The sequence below is a fragment of the Chrysemys picta genome, chromosome 11, assembly GCF_011386835.1.
Source record: "Chrysemys picta bellii isolate R12L10 chromosome 11, ASM1138683v2, whole genome shotgun sequence".
NCBI lineage: Eukaryota > Metazoa > Chordata > Testudines > Emydidae > Chrysemys > Chrysemys picta.
In genome coordinates this window covers 65,112,000-65,129,840 of record NC_088801.1, presented here as the reverse complement: position 1 = coordinate 65,129,840, position 17,841 = coordinate 65,112,000, and the positions used below count along the sequence as shown (strand labels likewise).

The window sequence follows — 17,841 nt, the reverse complement described above, 5'->3', positions numbered from 1 at the left end:
TTTTGCTCACAGGACGTGGGAGAGGAGGGAAGGGGAAGATTCTGAAGCTCAATACCTGCTTCTTTTCTGGTCGGGACAGAAGAAACAGCCGTTCATCCTGTATCATTCAGCTGACAAAGAGAGAACGAACTGGGTTTTGTCCCCAGCAAAAACAAAGGAGGGGAGAAAAGGTGATGGCGAGAGACAGGAGTGCTTTTGCTGTCTGAAGGCCTTTGGAACGACATGTAATTAAATGGGCCTGATTGTGTGTGGATTGGTGGCACCTGTGCCTGTGGGGTGTTTGGCAGCAGCAGCAAAATGGTAAGGCTGGTGTGTAATTACAGAGCACTTAGCATGCATTCAGCCCTGGTGTGTTCCTCTGCTAATTTCCACTTTCATTGTACAAGCGGCTATGGACACTGCAGAAGCTGCAGTTCAAGTACCTGCAGCTGGTGAGACAAATGAACGTGATGGCTATAAAGTTTGCTGAGGGCGGGAGCCCTGTTGAAGAAGAAAGTTAAGCTATTTCTCTCCGTGCTGCCTAAAGGATGAGATCTGAATGCCGGGTTACTTCTTTGTTTCCATTATCTAGACACTCATTAAACAGAGCCTTCGTTAGATCATTAGACTCCTTGTTTGCAGCTGACATGTCTCCAGTAGTCAATGGGGTCCCGGTCCCTTTCTAGTATCATCTTCTGTGTTTTTAACATTTCTAGGTGGAGGGAGGGATAGCTCAGTGGTTTGAGCATTGGCCTGCTAAACCCAGGGTTGTGAGCTCAATCCTTGAGGGGGCCATTTAGGGAACTGGGGTAAAAATCTACCTGGGGATTGGTCCTGCTTTGAGCAGGGGGTTGGACTAGATGACCTCCTGAGGTCCCTTCTAACCCTGATATTCTATGATGGGCTCTGGGTTCTGTCTTACTGCTCTTTCCCCACTGCTGCCTTCTCTGTGATGTACAGAACTTTACATTTCAAACATTTGGTAAATTGTTTCAATCAAGAATGACAGCTTCCCACTGGGGCTCAGGCCATCAAACCTTCCCACAAAAAGCTGAGTCCTTATTTAAAAAGTCTTTACCCAAGTCAAGTCACGCCTCACTCCACAATATCCCATTTGTTTCAAATGGGGCTAGTCACAGATGAAGGTACTACTCCATGCATGTGAGAGTGGCAGAACCTGGCCCACGTGTAGTATTTGAGAATGAATTGGGTGTGATATGCTGGGGGGGTTCGGGAACATGGTGACAGAAGCAAAATAGAGAAGGAAAGAAAGACTGCACATGGAAATTTCCAGCCATTACATTGTTAATTGCCAGAGGGAGGGAATGAGACAGAACCAGTTGCTGGCTGGATTTTTGCCACTGAAGACATGTAGGGTATATTTGGAAAGCGCTGCTCAGTTAACTACTATAATTCATCTAATTTCACTACTGAATGGGCGAACAGTCTGTTGCTCTGCGCGCGTTTTGACCTGAATTTAAAAAAGAAAAGAAAGAAAAAAGGAAAGGCATCACCATTCTGAAGAGTGCAAAAACTTCACACAATAAGAAGCCGGAAGGATTTTGTTCACCATAAAAGTTAATATCTGAAAGGAATACCAATGATAGGAACATAGCAGTCGCCGGACGGGATCAGACCTTAGTCCATCCAGTCCAGTGTCCTGTCTCTGACAGTGACCCACACTAAGTGCTTTGGAAGAAGGTGCACGAAACCTCACAGTAGGTCAATGTCGCATGATATGACCCCAAGGTCTAATCCTAAACCCTAATAGTTAGAGATTGGCCTAAACCCTGAAGCGTGAGCATTAATAATTTGTTGGTATTAACTATAACAACTCTGGAGGTTTTTGTTGTCCATTCAAGTGTCCAATGCTTCTTTGACTCCTCCTAAGGCTGGGCACTGCATGTATACGTTAAGAGAGAGCACAGTTTGTTACCAAAATAAGCAAGAGCGAGATGGACAAAAAGAACTTAGATTATAAACTCTATGGGTCAGAGCCAACCTTTTTATTGTGTGGGTGTGAACTGTGCCTACCACAACGGCCACTGCTCCTTGACTGGAGCCTGGAAACGCTGCTGCACCAGACACAACAAAAATTGCATTAGCACAATAGGATCTTGGGCCATGACTGGAGCTCCTCAAAACAAATATACACATCGAGCAGGGATGGCATCCAGAAAGGAAACATTGGGTGAGAGGCAAAGAGAGAGTAATTTCATCAGAATGAGCTAAGAACTGTGACACTCAGATCTCATGTTGAAAGTATTCCAGTTTAATGTTCACAATCATAATCCAAAATGTTTGAGAGCAGGGTGGCATTTTGGGAGTATCCTCCTTTGAAGCAATATATTAGCTTGAGAAAGAACCCTGTGATGCGCTGGTAGCGGTCCGGGATTCGTATAATAAACCAAATTCAAAAACTAAGGACTGAACAGAATTCAGAAGTGGTTCCAGCACAACCCCCCATCAAATCTGCAGACTGGAAAAGATGACACTCTGCCAGGATTAAAACAAACACACAAACAAAAAGTAGCTGCATGCCCAGCATTTGTTGTCGGAGAATAACAGTGAATTCTTGTGTTTTAACTTTAAAGAGCTCCTGGCACACTCAACATATTCAGCTGCTCTGTACTATGGCAGGCAACTGCAATACATCAGGTTTGATTATTATAAAGGAGAAAGTCGCAAAGATTTTGATAGTCAACAGTAGGAAACAGACAAAAACTACATGACAGTTCCATGGGGCGGGGTGTAGCACTTGCACCTGAGTGTGGCAGGGGCTGTCTAAGGAGAACACAGAAAGAACCTTCAAGGAATTATTATAAAAAGACAGAATTAACCACCGCTGTGTAGGACCATATACTTTTTCTTCTGTCTCCTCCAGCATAGTAGGGTCTGGATCTACCAATCTACCAGCTAGTGAATATTAGCTGCAAACAGGGAAGGAATAGATAATGTTTTCCAACAAACATCTTGAGGGGGAAGGCTGACTGGGAATTGTTAGTATAGAGTTACTGTGTCTCCTTCGTAAGTTACAAAGATAAAAATGTCAGATCCTAGGAAATAAATGTAAATAACCAAATATGGGCTGGACAGATGGTCTCAGCAACCAGGACTGGGATTCCTCCTTTATCCTGGTGTGAGAAGACTTGGATTTCACGCTGGTGGCGCCTCTTCTATGGTGGATTGCTGGTATTTAATTTTCTGTAGTGGAAAAGACTCTTAGCGTCCACTTTCCCAGAGTATTTGATGGCTTCAGCAAAAAGCTTTGTCACCTGGAAATATAAAGCAGAGGAGACTGATCATTTTGCAGCCTTTTCCAGGGGGCCTGATTAATAAGACCAGTTCTTCATCCTGATCCTGCCCACTTCTCCATGCCAGGTAACCCCAGGGCCTATCCTGAGCAACGGACAGCCAACCCTGCAAGCCTATAAAAGCTTTTGGATTCTTTAGGAGGAAGGCTTGATATAAATGCAAGATATTATTTTCTCCTTCATCCCAGACTTTATAGAGAAAATAGGGTTATTTCCTCCCTTTAGGGATTAAAACTCTACTATAAAAGAGCTGAACACAATTTGTTGGCAGGTCGGTTACTGAATCTTGAAGGGGGATCTTCTTTCTGGTTGGCAGTCAGTATTTTTCAGACAGGTAGAGAGTGCTCTGCTGCGTCCCATGCAGACTTGGCATCCTCATGTCTATGACGATGCAGCTTGGCATTGTGGTTGTTTTTTATTTGCTCAAATCATAGCACAGGTTTCTGCACTCCAATCCCTAGCTCCAGCCCATGTCTTTTGGGTCTGACCTTGCTCCCACTGAAGTCAACAGAAATTTGGTCACTGGGAGTAGGATGGGCCCTTAATGATTGTTAGAGATAATTGCAGAGACGGTCTATGTTCTGCTGGGAAGCAGAGTCCAGCTGTCTCCTATCAGAGGTAGGTTGGAATTAATAGATTTCAAACAGAAGGCCAGTGTCCCTACCTTTATCAATACCTGAAATGTAGTTCGCCAGGAACGCCAGACAGCTAACAGATGAAGCTTTGTTATCAATTAGGAAGCTGCCCCAGTAAGTATCAAATTCATTTGGACTGACATATTGCAATAGTACCGGATTTGCTTTGAGATTTTTAAAGAGGGGGCAACTTCTTGTTCAGAGCTTCGACAGCTATGATAGAAAGCTGCTACCAAGCATGTTTTACCGATGTTATAATGAGCCTGTACTGGAGAATTTGCTCTAAAGATGGAATTGAGACATCAGTGGCCCTAGGCAGTGACATAGGATCCAGCCTATGCATTTTTTTAAATCTTGTTCTGCAGCACACAGTAAAGAAAATGTATTCAGGCAACCACTTTCCTGCAATTTCAGGTACATCATCATTTGTCGAACATTAACAGGGGTCTGGAAATATTGGATCTGAAGCTCAAAATAGCCCCTGCACTTTCGACACCACCGTGACTAAGAGAAGAAAGACCGGCGAAGGAGATACCTGGAAGTTAGTGAGAAGAGCAATCCCGCTGTCAACAGCCGTCCTGCGGATCACATAATTATCATGGACAAACTTGGTGTTGCTGTTGGGGAGGTTAATCACCAGGTCTATGTTCCCATCTTTTATCAATCTGAAAAGACAATCCCGAAGACACTAAGGGATACTTTGCTTACTGAAAATCTTCATTGAATGTATGTGTGTTCAGCTGAATAGCACTGGCATTTTTAATTCACTTTAAAATTTAATTTTTATTGACTATTACATCCTGAGGAAGGATGGGCTAGAGGATAAGGCATTGCACGGGGACTCAGGAGCTCGGGTTCACTTGCTGGATTTGCCTGTGTGACCCTGACATGGGGCTAAATTCAGCCTTCATGTAACTAGGTGCAACTCCATTAAGGGCCTGATTCTGGGAACTGCTGAGCCCCTGCAGTGCCCCTTCACGTTTGCAGGAGGTGCTCAGCACCTCTAAAGGTTCAGATCCCAAATGTCCTCATTTAAAACTACGACATACAGTGCTGCATATGCTAGAAGTTAATCATATATTGGTGCCTTGGTGAGGTATGAACCCCAATGAGGCGCAAGGAGCCTAGGAAAGACTTGGAGTAAAATTGCTCCAATACTATAAGAAATGGGTGCTATTAATTACATACTTCTTGATTAAACAGAGGTAAATTTCCTTCTCATAACAATTACAGGCAGATTTGAATACGTCTTTCCGCAGCAGAACGGTGACCCATAAAGCCCTGGAGTGAAACCCTGGCCCTGAAGAAGTCAATGTGAGTTCTGCCACTGACTTCAGTGGGGCCAAGATTCTCCCTCCCCTCTCCCCCCTCCCCCCCCCCTCCCCCGCCAACTTCACTTTTGCCGAAGACTCCCATAGTCTCCACAAACTGGGCTAAGCTCTTACCTCCTGATTGCGGGGAGGTTGGAAGTGTGGCTTTCCTGGGATGGCCAGGCCACGGGAGTTGTAGGTACGCTGTTGGCATTGAGCCAGTTGGAAGTTGCTTCTGTGGCGTAAAGCTGCATTGAGGGGGAAAATATATTATTGCCTACTTCATAACACAAATGCTTGTAATGTAACCATGCATTGTACTGTCTGGGTCTGATCAAATTAAATCAATAGAAAGACTCCTATAGATTTCAGTGGGCATTGGATTAGGCCCCATTTTGTGAGAGACCCACCCGCAGAAGCATAACTTTCCCATTGTTTATGTTATCAATGATCTTCTGACCGATGAGTGATAGTAAACAGCAGATAATATTGCCAAAAATACTTAGGAGTCTAAGTACCATTGACTTTCAACAGGACTTAGGTTCCTAAATCACTACTGTGAATGGTGCCATATAGAAAACAGATCAATACATCTAATATTTCCATCAATACCCTGCGGCTGCCTGCCAGTTCTCCTTAAGGGCTTTCTATTAAATACGGTATAATGTTTTACAGTCATGATGTTAATATTCTCTAGTGATGATGACCCAGAAAACAGGTTCTACATTGGACACATACTTGTCTAATTAAAAGTGAATTGAAAGACAATACAAGTTTGTACACCCTTAGATGCGCCTTTGTAGTATATTAAAGGCCCCATATAGATTTTTCACCATAAAAGGGGTTTTTTTCCTTCCCCTTTTTGTGTTTAAAAATATGACTTGCTTCTTTTTCTTGGAGAACTCTGCAAGCCTCTGGAGGACCTGCAATGTGACATCACCGCTGCAGGCTGAAAATGGAGCCGCAGTTCTTCCAGCCTTGAAAGTAAAACCCCCTGGCTCTAGCACATTAATCCTGTTTGTTCAATTTAATAATTGTACAGTGTTTTAGTTGTGGAACTCTCATTGACTTTAACAGGAGCAATTCAGCTAAAAGTCCTTACTGTGCTTTGAAAATGTAGGTGGTATGTCTCTCTTGTTTTTCTTTGTCCTCGTCTCAACTCGGAGGATCTCAAAAAGTCATTCTGCTGCCCCTTGACCAGATTTCACATCAAAACCCAGCTTTAAAATCCAAAGCAACGTACCTTGAAACCTTCTTCATGCAGCTGCTCTGCTACACCAAGGAATTTGGGACGGAAGGAATGCTGAAAAGGAAATGCAAAAGAGAACATCAAAGCTATGATCTAGCAACAGGGCACTTTCCCCTTCACTGGACATCATGGGGCTTTTTCAGAATATGTTAAGAGGGAGATATATTTCTTTGTTTGGCCGTGTGTGTGTGTGTCCATTTTTTCCCTTCTCACTAGATGGCTTTCTGTGTCATTCTCCTTTATGAAGACACTTGAGGACATGTGCAGTATTGTGACATTAGAAATTAATTGTTTGGTATGAGACTGAAGCCCAAATCCCACTATCAGCCAAGATACCTCGATATGCTAACACAATACACCCCCCCCCAGAGTGTTTAACTGCAATTATTAAATGGCCCTGCAAAATAAATGTCGGGACAACCGGACTTTTATAACATACTTTACAAGTCTCCTCCTATGGTTTTAGCTACCATTCTTTTTAAGGCTGCTCTATAACACTTGGTTTCAAAGCCAGCTACCGCAGTGCCTGGTCTCAAACCCGGGAGAACTATCCATTATATGACAATATCCAGGGAAGTCTCTGTTTGTGTGCACATTTTTCACATACACACACCACCAGCCCGCCTAAGGGATTTAGGCACCCACTTCCATTAGAAACTAAGGACATTGGGTGTCCAGATCCCCTTGGCACCTTTGAACGTCTCTCTCATAATGCACTTGCAAACGCAGCAACCATAGAGAAGAAATGAAGGTGTAACATCTTTTATACATGTGCGTTTGACTTTACGTTCATCAGGCATTTTAGGGCAACATGGAAATAACATTCTAGTAAGAACATATGCTGCCTCCGTACTTTGGGAGTTTAAGTAGTGCAGAGATCAAAAGCAATGTGTGACCTTTTCACTGTAAAGTCATCCTGAATCTCAGCTGTAACGTGACTCTGACCAGTAAAGAAGCAGGATTATGCAAAACACTTTCCACACTGGAACTGCTGATGCTCTAACCCTCGCAGAGGTCATGAAGGGCAGAGTAAGAATATTTTCTAAGAAAGAAAGTGAGTCAACAAGTCCTTTGAGCTCTACAGACCCTGGCAAGAACCTCATCATAAAGTCATTTCTGCTCTGTTCACTAACTGGAGAATACAAATATACAACGTGACGTGATTGGCAGCTTCCCAGCCAGAGAACTGCTCTGCCTTCTGGTCAGAGGTGTTGGCTTTCACAACAATCTTATAAACTTCTATCAAACCTGTACTGAACACTTGTGACACATAAAACAGCCTCTCCACAAAAAGAAATTACATCTGTCAGCTTGCATCTGAGCAGCCCCAGATATAAAAGCTGTCTGAAAGTACCTGTGTAAGAAACCATGAGTATCTAACGAACAAGCAGATTTAGTTACTGGAAGATATTTATTGCAGGAGGGGGACGCTTATTTCTTTTCTTTAAAGGAAAAGTTTTATATCCTATAATATCCGTCTTGCACTGCTGGGACATCTGGCTAGTGGTAAAGGGCCAGATCTTCAACTGGTGTAAATCAGGGACTTCAATAGAGTTACCTCAATTTACACCAACAGCTGGCTCAGTATGCAACTACATAATCTTGATTCTGATGCTTTGATCGTGAGCTTTGCCCTTAAGTCCAATGTGCGGCAGACAGCATTTTTTGCTCCTAAAGATCTAGGATGGTAGCTATGATATAGGGTTACACTGAAACTACAGGCTCAGAGAGTTGGGATTTAAAAATAAAACACTCCTTTAGTGTTCTCAGCATTTCATGGCTATCAGCACAGATGTAAGACAGATGCAGTCCATCCTATAGGCATCACTGAATAGCCCAATCAGGAAGGAAAATGAAAAGAGCTTTTCAACTATTCTTGTATCAAATATTTAATGGCAAATATAGGATTCTAGCCACCCCCATGTTCCACAAGATTCTCCATTATTAAAAAATGGAGTAGATCCTCAGCTGCTATGAACGGGAATAGCTCCATTAAACTTCAGTGGAGCTCCACTGATTTAGACCAGCTGAAGGTCTGACCCGTAAAGTTTTGTGGAACACCAGATTACACTGTGTTCTACAACACAAATGATTATGATCTGTAACCTGACTCGGCTGACAACCCATCCTGCATTTTGTTGCAATTAAAATGAGAAGTAATGCCGCTTTGCTAGTTTTAAGGTGGCTACTCCATTAGCAGCCCTTCGGAACGGACATTGTCTACTGGCCTCTCTAAAAGGGCTGCCAGCACTAGAAAGAGATACTAGGACCAAGCAATTGTAATTTCTCAAAGATGCTGTGTGTCATTAATTACAAAGCTTTGGTTCCATTGATAATGTTTGATCAAGAACTTAGCTGAGCATTTGAGCCTTTAGTGGGAACAATATATGCCAGAAGGATACAACTTTGAGGACCATTAAAGATATCCCTTTTAATTCTGGTTTTGTTTCTCCATTCTATGAGGGATATACTCTCCTCGTCTCTGGATAGTTAATACAAATGAGACAAAGCCGCATTAGAGTGAAGAAACTCAATATGCTAAGCAAGGGTCCCCTAGTCCCATTCAGGGAAGCTAACTTTGCCACCATTTTGGCTTCTTTTTTCTACCTTATATTCTGATGGCTCTGCAGGACCTAAAAGTCCAGCCTGGAAAGCAAATGAAGCAGTTAATCACTGAGCACTGAAATGTCCAAAAGGGAATGTTTATGTGCAACTCAGCTGGCCTAACATTCCCTGCAGATCAAATGTACCACCTGTGTAATAGTGTAATGAACCGGTGATTGTCCCAGTGCCCTCTCCGGGATGGAATCAGCTGCTCAACTGAGTGCATCACAACAGCTAAGAGAGATCATCCTGTAGGTGAAGAGCCAGGGGCCTGTGTTTTGGGAACTCTACCCTGCTATGAAGTTCTGAATGATCATGGTGTGTATCACAGAGAAGTCCTTGGTAGCTACGCATACTATTCAGTTTGTTTCTGAATCTGTATTTTCTACGTGAGCATACGCTGCCACCGTGTCAGTTTGAGTTATCTGTTCTAATGTATGTGAATGAAATAAGAATAGCATTTCCTATTGTTATAAACCACCTCCACCCTCTCATGGCTCATTATTTACAGAGACGGAGGTTCCTTTTCTCCTGCCTGTTCATAATGGGGTCTACTCATGCCACTATACTTCATATATATATATAGATCTATATATATATATCATTGTTTCAAACACACATCACTGTGCAGTTTAGTTATCTAAGAAGCACGCTGTTCCGAAGCACTGGGAGAAGGCTGTATTCCCCTGATTTGTTGTTTTCTTTTCCAACTGCACAGTACTCATAGAAAAGGACAGCACTTTGTGTGCTCTTTAAAGTTTGTTTGGGTTTTTTTTTTCTTCTTTTTTTGAAAGACCTTTGTCCCAAGCACCATTTGGCTCAGATTAACAGGTGCTGGTGCAGACACCACATTAATCCTTTATATAACTCAAATCACTGCCCGCTCCCTATTTCCCCTGGAGCACTGGCACCAGGCACACAGGCTCAAATTGTATACATCAGTGCTTTCTGGAGCTGGTGTTTCAAAATGTTAGCCCTACAATGATTAGCTGTGAAGATACCAACTGCAGGGCATGCTCTCCATGGGCAGAGCCCAGGGTCTGACATTAAACTATCTCTGGATGTCAAGCAAGCACTTTAATGCATGTTTGTAGTAATTAGCAGCTGTGGTTTAAATCCATTTATCATTCCAATGAGTCTAAGAAGGAGGTTGGGCTCGATGCTGCGTTCTCACTAGTGCTGTTGATTTACATGTTGCTTTGTTATCAGTCATCCCCTAGGCACCCTCCGCTGGCAGACGAAGAGACTTTCCCCTACAACCCTTTCAAACTCCCCAAGGACTCACTTCTACCATTGAACCCTGGGGCCCAATTCACTTTTACTGGGGTAGTGTCTGTAATAATCACCTACTGGCTGGAGAACCAGTGCTGTTTTAATTATTTTTTTATTGACTTTGTGCAACCATGTAGGATGCAAGCTTATTACAAGCACAGCAGGGGTATGGCACAGGTCCATCAATTGTTTTTATGGGACCCTAGAATTTTCCAGTCTCGGATGATGTGATTGATCATCGGTGGGACATACAAGACCTTGAGGAGATTTATGAGCATATTTGATTTCAGTATCTCCTGCAGATGGTAATTACCCCAGTGTAGAGAAACTGTACTTGGGTGTTGTTTTTTTCCTGGCTACCTTCTTTTATCCTGAGATACATATTCTCATTACAGATCCAGAACTGTAAATGGACCAGGGCAAATATCTCCTTAGCTCCCTCTGCAAAAGCCCTTGCACTGAAGGACTTCCCCAATGACATCATTTAAACTTGCTGCCACTTCCAGTGACTTTGGGGAAATGCTGACAGTAAGGGGTGCATCCATAGATTCAGGGCCCAAACTGGAAAAGAGCCATTAAACCCAGAAAAGATTAATTTGAGATTCCACGAGGGGGCTCTACAGGCAGAGAGCGCTGTGGTCTACCGTGGGTTCTGGGGATATAGTCTATAGGATGGTTTGGGTTAAGAAATAAGTAGAAGTTAGGTTTGGGGCTTAAGTTAGCCTACGTGTAGAGGAGTGTGGGAAAGTGATAAGTTGGAAACAGAGTGTTATGGGAAAGTAAGAGTTAGCAAGGATATAACCCAGGGTTATGTTATCTTTATGTTTTGGTTATAGCTGGTCTGAGCAAGGTTTTAAGGAGTGTTTTTGAGAACTGTGAATGTTTTATTAAAATGCTATCTATACTAATAGTATGGGAAGGACAGTGGTGCAGACATTAATTTAAATAATGTGTAACATCAAGAGCCAATAAGAAGGTGGCAGACATCTAATTGTGGTAAAGGGCTGTTTAATGTTAAGTAGCATTATAATGGAGAATAAAATGAGTGGTTTTGCTCAATTGCAAGAGAGCTCCAATTAACATCTAAAGGTACCGTTAGGTTCCAGGGTGATACGGCTTACTTTACTCTGTTGTCAGTGGACTGATCACCCATTGATACATCACTTCATCTTTGCCTATGAGTATAACAGTAGCATTTGTGTAAGTAGTAACTGCATGCCTGTTTGCTTAACTGATCATTTTGCTTTTGCATGAAGTTTGGTTGTATCATTCCAAGTGTCACCTAGTGGTCCTCTACTAAATAAATCTTCTGTAACGAACCTAGAGGCTTGAACCTGAAAACTAAGTTGGGTTTTACTGCACCTTTATCTTTTAACAGCGTAGTATTAATTGGGAGTATTTCAACATCAAGGTTACAGGGAGCACAAAGGAGCAAGACTGGGAGCATCACAGCACTGCTTTGAATTGATCCCACTCCCGTTTCACAGCTTCCCCCTGTAGGTGCCCGGTGCTGCATGCTTCCAGCTGGCTGACAGAGTGCTGGCTGCAGACCCCAGCAGGCCGGAGAGGAAGTAGCCATGCATACTGATCTCCGACCCTACCAGCTAATTGGTGCCACCCTTTCACTCCCATTGGGCAGCCAAGAGAGCAGCCCTCAGCCTGAGGAGATTCCTGCCCCTCACATATACTGAACTGTAATGTACTTTGCAAAAATAACACATCTTTCGTCCTAGGAGACTCTGCTACAGCTGTCTGGCCATGCAATCTTGGTGGAGACGGAGGGACAGAGACGGCCATTTTCTGTACAGATTATTAAGTGTGCAGGTTAGCAGAGTTCCACTTGATGGGCTTGCAGGATGCCTGCCTGATGGGCTTCTACAGCAGTGTGGCCAGGGCCAGCTCTACTATTTTTGCCGCCCCAAGCAAAAAAAAAGAAAAAGCCACCCGGACTGTGCCGCCCCAAGAATGGATGGAATGGAATGCCACCCCTTAGCATGTGCCGCCCCAGGCATGTGCTTCCTCCGCTGGTGCCTGGAGCCAGCCCTGAGTGTGGCTGTGATCTGACAGAAAGCTCAGGATCAGAGAGAAATGCCTGAGAGTCATGAGCACTTTGTGGGGATAGGGGGCAGATTCTGATTTCTTGTTGGGGGTGGATCTTTGGTTGGATATGATCTGGGCTTCATCCACCACAGTGAGGCAACTCAGACCCATCTCCGCCCCAGTCTCCCAGTGCAGGGGTCCATGGTCTCAACTCTGCCCACAGAAATACCCCCCTACAGCTCCCATGAAAGCCAATGGACGCTACGTGTGCATAGGTGAGGGAGAAATCGGGCCCACTGTGTGGAATCCAGTAAAAATCCTCCTCTAGCATGAGAGTACACAGTTTTACTGCTCATTCCCGCTAAATACTCACACACCACTGTCTGTTGTGGCTGCAGAAAGACCCTCATGCAGAGAGCTTCCATTTAAAGCCAGTGAATGGAAAGTGAAGTGCCAGTTACCCTGTCTCCGTATCGTCTGCCCTTTTTTGCTCTGATTTCCAAACTCTTGGTGCTCACCTGGATTCCAACCAGAATGCCCTTCTGTGGAAACTTAAATCCTGTAGAGAGCATTGCCTTCAGGAAAGCAGAATGGATGCTCTCCCCGAAGCAAGCAACCTGGGAGGGAAGAACAAGGCAGAGGAGTGAGAAAAAACAACAACAACTAAAAAACCACTTTGCAATATTTTGTTTAAAGCGTGCTCGTTTCCCATTTCTGTAACACCCGGCTTGACTTCGTTTGCGCCAACAGAGTAAAAAGCAGATCAGCACAGATGAATCTTACGTTTTTAATTAAGCAATAATGAAGGACTAAACAATGCTTTACTCTCAAGCAGCACACCATGGAGCAACATAAATGGATTCTGCCCTGAGTTATTTGGACACCAAAACACAGCGTCTGGTTCACAGTATGTGAGCTTGTAACAAAATGTTTAATATGACTTAATGCTTAAATAACAGTGAATATTAGACATGCAACTGTGCGCTTGTGCATGAATGCAAAGTTTGCCGCAGGAAACAGAAGTTCTTCGAGATATGTGGTCCCTATCTGTATTCCACACATGGGTGTACATGCGTGCCTGAGTCCAGAAATTCTAATAAGCCGTCAGCAGTGTGCACTGGCCCACATATCCACAGTAGGTCTCCTCATGCTCCCGACCAAGGACATAAGAGGCAGTGAGGGTTGACGCCTCTCTAGTTCCTCTTCTTACCGCGGATTCAACAGGATCCATAGCAGAGTGGAAAAGGGCAGGTGGTGGACCACAGATAGAGACCACACGTCTCAAAGAACCTCCTTTTCCAGGTAAGCAACCTCCATTTCGTCTTTGAGAGCTGGTCCCTATGTGTATTCCACATGTGGATGACTGACAAGCAGTGCTCAGACTGGAGGGGGGTGTGAGGAAGCCAGCAGCACAGATGATTGCCTTACTGCAGTTCCCACTGCTGCATCCACAGCAGAGGCCTGAATTAGCGTGAATGTCTTGCCACCGTGTGGCTGCTCTGCATAAGTCTAGTATTGGAATGTCCTGCGGGGATGCTAGAGAGGCAGCTTGTGCCCTCATGGAGTGTGCCGTGAATCCATCAGAAAGAGGCATGCCTGCTCACCTGTAGCACTCCAAGATGCACCCAGGAATCCACTGAGAGATTCTCTGAGAGGATATGGTTTGAGCTCATGATCTTTCTGATATGGCAAGAAAAAGTCTGGGTAATTTTCTGATAGGTTTGGTCCTTTGCAGACAGAACATAAGGGACATCCCTCTGACGTCGAGGGAATGAAGTCTTGTCTCTTTGGCAGAAGCACGGAGTTTCAGGAAAGGGACAGGTAAGTGGATACTTTGGTTGACGTGGAATTCAGAAGTAACTTTGGGAAGGAACTTAGGATGGAGTCAAAGGGATACCTTTTCCCTGTGAAAAATAGTATAAGGAGGGTCTGCCATGAGCGCTCCCAGCTCACTCACCCTCCCGGATGAAGTGATAGCAACTAAAAATGCAACTTTCATGGACAGGTGCGACATGGAGCATGTCGTTAAGGGATTGGACGGTGGTCTGGTGAGTGTTGACAGTACAAGACTGAGGTCCTATTGAGCTATAGGTTTGCTCACTGGCTGGTACCGATGATGAGTCCAGAACCATGTTCCTAGATGGAACCAGAGGATGATAGTCCTTGTGTTTTGGAGCTGGGGTCACCATTGGAACCAGTGGATCTTTCTTCTTGCACACTTTACCCCCCAGCCTGGGGGCTTTCAGTGGTACTGGTCCTTTAGGACCTGTGAGCGAGGGCTCACCCATCCTTGATGGGCTTGAGGAGGGATTGCATCTCTCGTGGACAGTCCTGAATAGGGACCTGTCCTTGTGATGATGAGAGTGCACCCTACTCTCATCAGAAGTCCTGGAGGAAGTGTCATTTTTGGCTTAGGAGCTGCCGACTCCACTCCTAAGCAAGAGCTTAGATGGGCACTGCTCATCTATTGGGGCCGACATACAGGGGGTCTCCCTGGCCCAGATCGGAGTGGGGCCTCACAGCCTTCTCCATAAGATGCTTCCTTGGACAAAGCTCACAAGCTTCGAGTGTTCTTGGTGGAAATGAGCGACAAATACGGCATTTTGCACAGATATGTATTTCACCCAAGCACTAGAGACAGTGTTGGTGATTGCGGCTCAAGGAGTCCCCAGTAGAAGGAAAAACAGTAACTATACTATAAAGCTCCAACTATACTAATACAAGAGCTGTGAAGAATAAAACTATTTACAAACCTATTTACAAGTTCTATCAAGAGAGAAAGCTGGAGACATCTGTGAACACAGGGATTCTGACTCAGGCCGCGCAGTGTTAAAAAGCATCTGGAGAAGCATTGGCCTGCACTGTCTCTTATGCTCTTGGACCGGGAGCATGAGGAGATCTACTGCACATGTGCGGGCCAACGGATGCTACTTTTTAGAATTTCCAGAGTCAGGCGTATGGCACGCACGTGTGCCCACATATGGACGACACATAGAGACCAACTCTCAAAGACGAATGAACAGTTGCTTGTCACATGGCTCTAAGGATTTATTTATGGAAAGAGTTCCGAGAATTTAAATAAATAGAGAATATCTTGCTCTTATATAGCGCTTTTCATCGGTAGAGCTCAAAGTGCTTTACAAAGGAAGTCAGGATCATTAAGTAACATGGTGTTCCAATGAAAGCTCAAAGAGTCCATTTAGTGTAGATGGTAATTTTAGGTTGTACCAAAAAACCCACAGACAATAAAGAGACAGCTTGGGAAATAAATGCTACTGAAACTCCTGGATGATGGATCAATGATAGCCTTTAAAAAGTCAGCATTTGGTAATAGCTATCACACGGTTACTTCCTTTTCCAAGAGGAAGTCTGGTTTCTGGGGGTACATCTACACTACAGGGGGGAGTCGATTTAAGATACGCAAATTCAGCTATGTGAATAGCGTAGCTGAATTCGACGTATCGCAGCCGACTTACCCCGCTGTGAGGACAGCGGCAAAATCGACTTCTGCGGCTTTCTGTCGGCGGCGCTTACTCCCACCTCCGCTGGTGGAGTAAGAGCGCCGATTCGGGGATCGATTGTCGCGTCCCGTCGGGACGCGATAAATCGATCCCCGAGAGGTCGATTTCTTCCCGCCGATTCAGGCGGGTAGTGTAGACCTAGCCTCAGATGCCGCTGTTTGGGTAGCCGTTAGACTCTTCGGTAACATAGTGACTCCTGTATAGCTCTTTGTCCTGTATGCAGTATTTTAGATTGCTAACAGGCACTATTTTCTAGGGCTGGTCAAACATTTTCAAAATATGCAATTTTGTTGAGAATTTTCATCACAATTTTGAATCTTGACATAAAAGGGTCTATTGATATTTCTGAGAGTTCTCACAAACATTTTATCTCTTTCTTTTAAATCATTTCTACGGGTGGTTGGAAAAGTGGGAATCATGCAAAAGACCTTCATTGAAATGTTGAGTTCAGAGAAAAAAAAACGGGGATGAAATCTTTGTCTCACTTTTTGACCAACTCTATCATTGTCCTTTCCAGTGAAACACATCACTGTGTGGCTGGTCACCTAAAGATTCATCATGAAGGTATGGAGAAGGCAGAGTAGAACACCAGCCAGGCCCGTCGAGAGAAATTTGGAGCCCTGGTACATTTTATTCACTGGGGCCTCACCCCACAGGCTGACAGTGTCTTTTTGCTTATATTTAGCTTATAATTCAGCCTTGATTTCATACAATTTATTTGTTTCTGGAGATACTGGTACTTTATTCACACAGATGTTACAAACATTTTGGGGGGGGCTTGAGTTTGGAGCCTGGAGTCCCATCTTACCCCCACTCTTGTTAATCCTGGTACCAGACTCCAAAATCAAAAGCGCCAATACTGATGGCACTTTTGCTAATGGTTGGGAACTGCTACTTAAGGCAAAATACGGTCTGTGCCTTCATTAGGACACTTGGTGGATTGAAGCCCAACACACGTCCTGTGTGTGTTAAAATGTCTTTGTAGCATAACTGAGCATTTTACCAGTAGAAAGTTATTTTCCTTACTTCATATGTAAGAAAGACCTTCATAACGATCATGTTTCATGGCATTTATGAATATGGATCTTTCCAACTCGTAAAAATTAATAATCTCTCCTTTATGACTAAAATATTCTCTACCTCCATCTAAAGCGCAAGAAAAGTAATTCTCACTCCTTGGCTACATTTCTGTTCTTTTCTCCCCTTCCCTCCCCACCCCCATGGAGTCAATTCCCTTCTGGAAGTAGGAAGGACACATGTGTGGGGGGGTTTTTTTGTCCATTAATTACAATGAAAGCAAATCAGCTGCTGAATGGATTTCACACGCAATATGAAGTGCAGGCTAAAACCGTACCAGAGAGAAGCAGGAAACATGAGGTTATTTCAACCCTACATGTAGGCCTGATTCTTATTTATAATAAGATTCCTTTACATGACTCTGACAATGGGCTGTGTTCCTGTTATTGCCTATGCCAGCACATGATCGCTGGAATGGGTTTCAGAAATTCATCAGAAAGTTGTAGTGTGTCCATAGCAAGGTTGGAAAAGACAGCCAAACCCCAACAGTCATACCTGGAGTTAATACTTCAGCTGCTACACTTTATTCACACTTGCTCTCTCTCTCATTTTGCTCCCTGGCACACATCTCGCTGGTTACCAGGCAACCATAAAAATATCACCACACATATTTGTTGCTAGTAAGTAACCTGTGCATTCTGAGACCAAATACTCATGACCTGGAGTCTGCTGTTGCCATTCTGACGTGCATTGATTGGGATTCTGAAGGCTGTATATACGTGTCTGTCAGGAATTAGGCGATTCATAAAATGTACTGACACACTGAGAACTTTCCAGAACCTGACAGCTCTCTTTGAGAAACACATTTCATGCTTCCATTGAATCCCTTGCTGACTGATG

The 17,841-nt window shown here is 44.0% G+C and overlaps 1 protein-coding gene across 1 annotated transcript in view; it reads right to left on the bottom strand.

Annotated features, from left to right (window-relative positions):
* Positions 1-2,230: 2,230 nt before the first annotated feature.
* The window catches only part of CPS1 (carbamoyl-phosphate synthase 1), a 123,020-nt gene continuing 107,409 nt past the window's right edge, over positions 2,231-17,841 (bottom strand). Inside the window, exons 34-38 of the mRNA XM_005279683.4 lie at positions 12,922-13,020; positions 6,482-6,541; positions 5,374-5,486; positions 4,464-4,593; positions 2,231-3,254 (exon numbers count right to left, since the gene is read on the bottom strand). Coding sequence (XP_005279740.2) covers positions 3,156-3,254; positions 4,464-4,593; positions 5,374-5,486; positions 6,482-6,541; positions 12,922-13,020 — 501 coding nt within the window. The 3' untranslated portion in view covers positions 2,231-3,155. The remainder of the gene's footprint in view (positions 3,255-4,463; positions 4,594-5,373; positions 5,487-6,481; positions 6,542-12,921; positions 13,021-17,841) is intronic.